General features: G+C 39.6%; 1 protein-coding gene across 1 annotated transcript; it reads right to left on the bottom strand.

Moving 5' to 3' along the window:
* Nucleotides 1-3,832: 3,832 nt before the first annotated feature.
* pbdc1 (polysaccharide biosynthesis domain containing 1) lies at nt 3,833-8,420 on the bottom strand. The gene is made up of 6 exons (XM_014018218.1): nt 8,292-8,420; nt 7,794-7,859; nt 7,495-7,554; nt 4,569-4,709; nt 4,340-4,451; nt 3,833-4,265 (listed from the first exon to the last, which is right to left on the bottom strand). The coding sequence occupies exons 1-6, from the start codon at nt 8,319-8,321 to the stop codon at nt 4,174-4,176; spliced, it is 501 nt and encodes a 166-aa protein (XP_013873672.1). The 5' UTR covers nt 8,322-8,420; the 3' UTR covers nt 3,833-4,173.
* Nucleotides 8,421-8,770: the final 350 nt, after the last annotated feature.

The raw sequence follows: 8,770 nt of genomic DNA, 5'->3' as shown, positions 1-8,770 counted from the left end.
CATTTTGAACAATGTTTATAATGATCGAATTTAAAAAACAAAAAAACACGAAGATGAGTCGAGGATTAAAAGGAAAAAAACAAACAAAAAAAATCGTGTGATTGAGCTTTTTACAGTGTAGTGAGTTAGTGCAAAACTGTGCGTCTGCGTGGAGAGCGAGCTTTCCACACGAGTGAGGAGGGCGAGGACGGGGTGAGTCGCGTGCGTGAGAGGGTGGGGGTGGGTGAGCACTCCATGAACAGGAAGCAGAGGTACACACTAAACAAGAAGGGAGAGTCCGAGCTCCCATGTTGTACATTTCTTTTTTCTCCGTCTCTGCTTGAAGTGATGTAAATAGTCCCCCTGCAGCTGGAGGCCGGCGGCTCTTAAAGGGACACTCCTGCTTTTTTTTTTCTTTTTCATCCCTAAACTCGTCAGCGTTGAAGGTCTCGTATCAGAACGGTCCACGAAGCTCAGTTTGTGCATTTTTAGACAAAAACATTTACAAGTCTTGGTTTTCTCTTATTGCATTTGCTGCTTTTTTTTCCTATAAACTTCACACTAAACTGAGCAGGTTTGATATTTAATTCTTTGCACAAAATAAATCACATTAATGCAACAGTAAGGATATAAATCAACATTTTTATTATGCGTTTTAAATCAGCTCGAACTCGATTTCTAATGCCAAGAAAAAGCCAAATGTGACTCAAGATTAAATTTAAAAAAATGGAAAAATAAAAACTAAAAGGGACCAATTAGTTATTTCCTTATTAAATCCCACCAGAACTCACTGAGTCCTTAATTAGCCTTTTCTCCAACTCTCTAAGTTCAATTAAATCCATCCTAAAAGTTACTGAAAGTACTAAGGTACTAAAAAGAAAATGATTGTTAATTCAACAAGACAAAAGCTATAAAAGGACCTGTATCAGTAAAACCCATTCAGATGTTTTGCTCACGTTCGATAAGAGATTATTTTTTTTAAATAGAACAAAGGAGAAGAAATGTTTCTCTTTGTCATAAAATAAAATGTCTTTGTTTTCCACGTGGTTATTTTTGTCCAGGAGCTAGTAGATTATTTGTTGAATAAAATCCTTTAGATATAGAGAACAGCCAGCAGCAGCCACGTGAAGCAGCTCATGGGGGGGTTTTAGTGTGAGAATAACTCAGAAATGCCCGTTTTGAATTCATCCAGTCAAAGGAGAAGTCGGCCAGCTGAGGAGTGAGTTATAAAAGCAGCAGGTTCACTGAAAATCAGGAACCCACACGTTTAAAATAATGTTCAGAAACATTCACCAACTGCTAGATGATGGAGAAAATAAAAAGTGTCAGTTTTCACCTGCAGCTCATAACATCCAAACAACTGCTAATCAATCCAGCTGTTTATTTATTTTTTTATTTTTTAGCTGAAGCTGACAGAAAAAGCAACATTTCAGTTTTCTCCTCAGTCCAACTGTTCTTTTTCCTGATTGGATGAGCATTAAACTCTTTCAGCGTTTTACCTGCTCTTTGTTAAAGTGATAAAACACTGGGTTTGGGGGGTGGGGGGGCAGCAGGAGTTCCCGTTAAGTCTCTGTTTGGCCCACAGCTTGCAGGTGTCACACCTGCTGCTTGCCCACGTGTAAGCATCATGGTCGGGGCCACGTCCCCCCCTCTGGTAGGCTCGGCGCGGCGTCCGCCATTTTGTTTACACTCTGGAATTCCTCGGACCAGTTTTGGGACGGACCCCCCTCCCGGTTTAGATCCTGCAGCAGAGTCCTTTTGGTGTGTGTGTGTGTGATTTGTGTGTGCGTGGAGTGGCTCTCTGTCGCCTGGTGCGTGTGCATTTGTGTGTGCGTGATGTTTCTTGGTGAACCTGCGATAGAGCTCAAACAGCCAAGGTGTGTGATTGTGTGTGTGTGATTGTGTGTGCGTGTGTTGAAGACCGATTTCAAAGAATCCTACAGGAAGCCAGCGTGGAGACATCGGATCGCCTTGAAGGAGCCCTGATCAGTCCGAACCGCCTGAAAAACCTCAGTAGAAGTGCGAACAGTGTAAAGGAGTGTTTTAGCAACGTGTGTTACACTGTAAGGTGTTGCTGCTAACTGTTTGTGACAACTAGCTCATCTCTAACCATGTCAGCACTCACGGATGTTCCTACGTTCTGGTTTGTGTCCCTGATGTGAATGTGCTGGTTTCATAGAGTGAATAGCTGTTTGAGTTGTTTGGATGTCTGCTACATATAGTGTAAGCATTGTGACTGCAAATAAACCTCATTGATTTTTACAGCACTGCTTCCTGTTCTCTTCTCTACCCAACTTTATTCACTTTGTTGAGTTGTAAAGACTTTTGTCGGCATATTCTACAAGATGGGAACCTCCCAGGTGTAAAATTCAGGTAAGTACAACTAGGCCTGTCACAATAAAAAATTAATTAATTGTATGATAAATTACATTGAGGAAGATCAATTAAAATTAAGATTTTTTTTTTTTTTTGCTTTTTTCTTCTTGTCTCTCTTCTACTTAGCATAGAGAGTAGTGACCTCTGGTGCCAGGTGCATGGTCTCTAACCATTAACATGAAAGTCAGTGAACAGGCCTTTATCAGAGAAGCATCTTCAGTTTTCTGACGCCTTGGGATTGCTGACAGTTTTTTCTTTTTACACTAAATTTGAATGTAGACGTCCGTAAACATGGGTTGTTATATCATATTAGTTTGAACTGGTCTCCAACAATATTATCCTTTATCGCAATCATTTCTGAGACAATTTGTGACCCATCGTATTGAAATGAGGATTAAGTCAAATTTGGTTAAAATGATATAATCACATTTTGGCTTTAAAAGCTACATTTTGATACCTGGATCATTCTGATTTCATAAACAGAACCAGAGATATACCCTAATTTGTCTTGTTGGTTACGATAATGCATTAATATTTGGTCTGAATCCTACTTTTATGTAATTTTAATGAGGAACGTTTAATTTCATTATGTCTCAAATAGTACTTAAATATTGACATTTCCCAGCTGGAAAGAAAAACTTTGCTAGCTCAGGGAAAATCTCAAAATTTAAATAATCAGTTTTTTTGTTGCTACTGTTCAAAAAAGTGCTTCAAAAAATGATTTATTATATTTCACAGTTCATTCAAGTGAAACACTGATAAGTCATTTGTTATATTTTGAAGAAATGTTTGCCTGTTTCTCCATATCCCACTTTTAGACTTACTGTAATCCTTGTTTCGATGTGATTGACAGGCCTAAGTATAACTTTAGATGTGTATTTTGGTGGAAAGACCTCAGCGATGAACTTAGAGAAATTGTCGCTTCTTATTGATCTGGGATCTGCCACTCTTAGACCGTCCTTCCACAACCAGGCAGGTTAGAGGAAGACTTCTTTCAGTCTTAACATAACTGGTTATCTCACCAAGACTGAAAACAAACATTTCTTTAAAAAAAAAATCAGCTTGCATTAGAAAAGGATTGAACAAGTGTGATCTGGAAGCTTCCCCAGAGAAAACATGAGGGCATTAATTTGGTTCACAAAAGTACATTTGAATGAAACAAAATACTTCCAGAGTGAAGTTTTATGAAGGTAGGTTTGGTTTTTACCATGACTATAAACTGAGCCTTAAAGTCGAGGCTTTTCTTGAACTTTAGTGACTCTTCATCCTGCAGTTTGGCATTTAGACAGGAGACATTTTCATTGGTTGACACCTCTAAGTCTATCACCAACTAACCCAACAGGCATGTTTTTGGGCTACAGAAGTAAACCAGGGAAAACCTTCAACCAATAAACTACTTTAGTACTGTAACACAGTGAAATGACATGAAAATAGACGGGGGAAAACCCCTCAGAGGAACTTCATTTTATAAAAAACCTTCAACACTGACGAAAAAACTTTATTTTCTAATAATTGTATTTGTTCTGCATGATTGAAGGTTAAACATGTATACTGATAAAATATTTTTTAAAGGGAGGAGTTTAAAAAGAGATGATCCGGACATCAAGAAAACAATTCAACAATCCTTCAGAGTTGACTCCTCGTCCTGGTGAAACTTTCTGGGAGATAAAAGTGAAATTGGTTCTGTAAAAGTCCAGAGGTGAACTGTTGGACCTGTTTGTTTAAACAACCACTGCAAACAGGCACAATGGAAAAAAACTGAGGCTTTGCAGACTGACAGTTCATCTCAGAGCAGATCCTAACTGGTTGATCCAGAGGTTAGCTCTTTGAGCCTTTGCTCTTATACACGGTGTCGTTGAAGCCTTCTCTGTTGCGGGCAATCTCAACGGCAAAAAACTGGACCCTGGTGGCTAAAAACAGGAAAAAAACAACATTTAGTCGAAGCTTCTGTTGATGTTTGCTTCACTCTGAGACACAAACTCACCAAATATGGTGTTTTCCTCCGTGTAGTCTTTCTCACAGTCCAGACGCAGCAGCGTGCCGTAGTTAAAATCTTCCACCAGTCCCTCAAACTGGTTACAGAATGGACGCCACCTCTACACACACACAGTTCAAAAGCTGTTCATTTTGGACAGTATCACTGATCTCCATGTAGAGGACAGAAAAACAAACTGGATTTTATAAACATGAAGGAGAAATTGTGACGGACAGACCTCTTTGGCCTGGTCGGACTTCAGATCTTCTTCTTTCAGCTGCTTTATGTCGAGCTCTTTGAAGGTTTCTCTGAAGCTCGAGTAGATTTGATCATCCAACTTTGTCAGCTTCAAAAACTTTGGATCGACTGATGAAATGAGCTGAAAGCAGAACATCAAAAGTTCATACTTTCCGCTTCAGTCAGCCTGTGGCTGCATAATCATTACTGACATATAGTTATTGGAAAAAAAAAATCAACCAAAACCTTTATTAATTCTAAGTTTGAGTCTTCACCACCTCCTGACGTTAGGTAAATACAGCCTCGGGTCAACACATTTACAACAGATTACACTGACTTATTTGCCCTAGGTTTGAGCTGAAGAAAACTATATTCCAATAAATAAAATAACATCAGCCCCTTCAAAAAGTAGCAGCATTGAGTCCCAGTAAACATCTGTCTGACTTCATCACCTTGTTGTTGCACCAGTTTCTGCACAACTTCAGGTTGGGCTTTAGACTTTAACTAAGCCATTACCACCCATCTGTTTTTCCCTAATGGCCTCACATTGGACTCAATACAACTTCAGTCTACAAAAGGAGGAAACTCAACTCAGTAACAAAGGTCTGTGGCTGCACAAATATCCCAATCACCCCCCCAGCCTTTGTTAAATATACATGGACAATGTAAGTGTCATGTGTTTCAACATTTTAAGACTTGGTAAAGACCTGGGGTCTCATTTATAAAGGAAACCATACTAAAAGTGAACGTACGGCCAAAAGGCGGAAATGGCGTACGCCAAAAAAAAATTCAGATTTATAAAACCTGCACGTACGCACGTTTCTGCGCATCTTTCATTTATAAATCACAGCCGCACGCCAGAGTTTGCGCACGAGGTCCCGCCTCAGGTTCTACCCTCTACACGCCCACACTCAACCATAAACAGTCAATGTAAAGTACCTCATGAATGTTAAGATGTATTTAAATCAGTCAGCTGATCAATGACAACAAAAGTGATTGGTTCAGACAGGCTCCTTTGTGTGTCTGGAGGATGACAGGTGCTCACGTGAACAGAATGTCTAGCTGACACAGATTTTCCCTCATTTTGCTTTAGAGTAATCTAACGATTTTTATAAAAAACAAAAATAAAAAACCTCAGCTTCAAATTAATTTTCCATCAGAGCCTATAGGACGATAAAAAGAATAAAAATTAAATAAAATAAGTCAGGTAAAATTAGGAATAAGTCCCCCGCTCTTCTCCTCGTCCTCTCCCCCTCCTGCCTGCTCTGTTACCCGCGGCAGACCCCCGCCCCGCGCACACACACACACCGCGCGCGTGACAAACACGGACTGGATCCAAAGCTTTTGCTGTCCTGCTGTTCTTATCAGGGAGGGGTCTGTGTGGGTCGGGGTTGTCTGAGGAGGAAGCAGATGAATGGAGTTGCGCACGGGAACTTTTATTAAAGTCTGACTCTAAAGGTAAATTAAATATCTGACGATGATCATTACACAGTGTGGCTCTAATTCTTCACTTCACCATCTGTGTCGCAGTTTCACGTCTCCAAAATGAGCGTACGCATGGGTCAGAGCTGTGAGGCACCGCACATTTTCACGTCAAGTTTGGATTTTATAAATCACAACCTTAGCGTAAAAAGTGGCGTACGCAAGTTTCTGGGCTCAAATTGTGCGTACGCCAGTTTTATAAATCCGACCCCAGATGATTTTTATTATTTGTAGTTATGAATAAGAAGAAAATATCAACTTTTTAAGAAGGGCTGTTTGTGTACATATGACACAACCAGCCTGAAATAGATCCAGAATATTTTAATAGACTAGTTAAAATAAAGTTGGCGTTTATTGTTTTTTAGAAGTTTCGTGTTCAGACTAGTTTCTGCACTTATTTGAGTGTTGTTTATAGGCCTGTCGCGATAGACAATAAATCAATTAATCGCACGATAACTTTTTTTGAGGTCGTTAAAAAAATGAGGACGATAAGTTTCATTTTCCTGCTTGTTTTACTTCGTCTCTCTCCCTCTCTGTGCTCCGCTACACAGGGGCTCAGCTGACCCCTCCCCTCCTGTTTTCTTAGTGTGGGAGGAGTGAACTCTCGCGTTAGCGTGAGAGCTCGTAGCAATAACAAACTAAAGAAACGTGTCGGAGCACTAGAGCCTGAATTTCGCTGTGGGGAGACACAGAGAGAGGAGGAGAAGGGGTGGGGGCTGAAACTCCCCCAGACCTGCGACAAATTCATCAAGACTTTACCTGTAGCTCCCAAAAATAACAGGAAACTTAAACGCACCATCTGTGTTTTAACAAAACACCCCAAAAAACCTGTAACTGTCCCAACAACTCATGAGGAAAACTCTGAACTGTCTGATTTCCTCCCCGCAGCGCTCTGACTGTCCCCTCCTCACACACACACACACACACGTTTGTTCTTCTATCCTCATGGGGACTTTGTACTGACTTTCATTCATTTACCAGTATTTTCTATTACCATTTGACCCTAAACCTAGCCTACACTTTACATGGGATGTGAACTGGGCTTATGTCCCCATAAGAAACAGTGGGTCCTCACCAGGCTGTGTAGTTTGCTTCATCTCTAAAGACATGCTGCTCTTTAATATTGTTTATTTACTGTCTTAGTTGTGTGTGGTGTTTAATTTACATTTTGTTCTTTGTTTTTTTATTCAAGTGCATTTTTTGTTAGAGACAGAGTCCACTTTGTTAAGCATTCTTTTAAAAATTAAAGTTTTATTGATTTATTACACTTACATATTACACTTTTATAATTATTAGTTGTAAAACGGTCACCAGGCAATATTACCGCTTATCGCAATAATTTGTGAGACAATTAATCGCCCAGCAAAATTTGTTATCGTGACAGGCCTATGTGTTTTGTTTGTGTTTGAAGGGAGGAAAAAAGCCAAAACAAACAGATACTTTACATTGAAGTACACTTCGGCATGGTTGTAGGCCTTCATCGCCCACATAACTTCAAGCCGCGGCTGAAACAAAAAAAAAAAAAAAAAAAAACCACACAAAGAGTTATTAGATTTATTCCAAAATAAGCCCTTTGTGTCACTACAACACACACTTCCTGTGTACATAAACTGATAAATGATGCTTGAAAGTTGTTTTTTTTTTTTATATTTAACATTGAATTCTCTCGCTCATTTTTTTTTCTGTTTAATGTGTATTCACACACCTCACACTTTCAAAAGTCATAATAGAGATGTGCCCTCACATCATTTCCGTAGGCTTCTGCAGGCAGAGACAGAGCGTGTGCAGCTGCTGAGGCTCCTTCCACTCCCTGTGAACAAACAAAGTCATGTTATAGAGCCAGCTATGTTGTAATAGCAAAAATCTTATAACTACAGAGACTTTGGATCAGTGTTTTAACGTGTCGTCTCATATAGCAGGTCTCACAGCTACTGGGACTGATGGGGAAATAAAAATCATTTTGCATTTTGATGTAGAGACCTGTCCCGACGCCCATGGGTAGGTTAGGAGGCTACTGTTTATTTGCTACTGTTTATTTGCTATCTTGTTTCTACACGTGTGTACTTTTCACAGGTAGCCACCGTTAGCTCGGTGGCTACCTCTCGCATTTTTACAGTAAAACAGACTGTTATGAAGTTTATCGTCAGGAACTTGTGTGGGACTCTAAAGCAGGAAGCAAGTTACCCCCAGAAATCTAACAAAAAGTCAATGTATACGCATTAGTTTATATTTAAAGTCCTACCAAAGCGGCCAGCCCGTCGTCCGACGCCATTTTCGCAAACGAAAATCGTCTATAGTGTAGATAGATCACCCGCAAGCATGTTCACACAGACTAAAGATACTGAGAGTTTTTTAACTTCAATAAATTTGAAGTGATGAATTAGCTTTCTGCCTATTTATTATGTGTCGTAAACATTTTTAAAACGGATATCTTAAATTCGTTGTGATTCATGAGCGCTAATTTGGGAAACTCTTTCAAAGACAGAGTGGGCTATCTTCGTGTTTACAAGTTTTTGTGACAATCTTTGACATCACCTACGTCACGTTTATTAAAGGGCCAGTGACACAAACGATCTCATTCCTGCAAATTTACACTGAAATACATAAAATTGGTAAATTAATCGAGTCGTTCTGCTTTGTCTCAGCTTAGATGACCCACTTTGGTGAAAAATAAATCCAGCTAAAATACTACTACTACTACTACTACTACTACTACTACTA

Source organism: Austrofundulus limnaeus, unplaced genomic scaffold (assembly GCF_001266775.1).
Source record: "Austrofundulus limnaeus strain Quisiro unplaced genomic scaffold, Austrofundulus_limnaeus-1.0 Scaffold186, whole genome shotgun sequence".
Classification (NCBI taxonomy): domain Eukaryota; kingdom Metazoa; phylum Chordata; class Actinopteri; order Cyprinodontiformes; family Rivulidae; genus Austrofundulus; species Austrofundulus limnaeus.
This window is presented reverse-complemented; position numbering and strand designations above follow the sequence as displayed.

Excerpts from the sequence above, each read along its gene's own strand:
- pbdc1 (XM_014018218.1), bottom strand. The coding sequence starts at position 8,321 with ATGGCGTCGGACGACGGGCTGGCCGCTTTG. Across the intron at positions 7,860-8,291 it reads ACGACGGGCTGGCCGCTTTG|GGAGTGGAAGGAGCCTCAGC; the intron begins GTAGGACTTTAA and ends GTTTGTTCACAG. Across the intron at positions 7,555-7,793 it reads CAGAAGCCTACGGAAATGAT|CCGCGGCTTGAAGTTATGTG; the intron begins GTGAGGGCACAT and ends TTTTTGTTTCAG.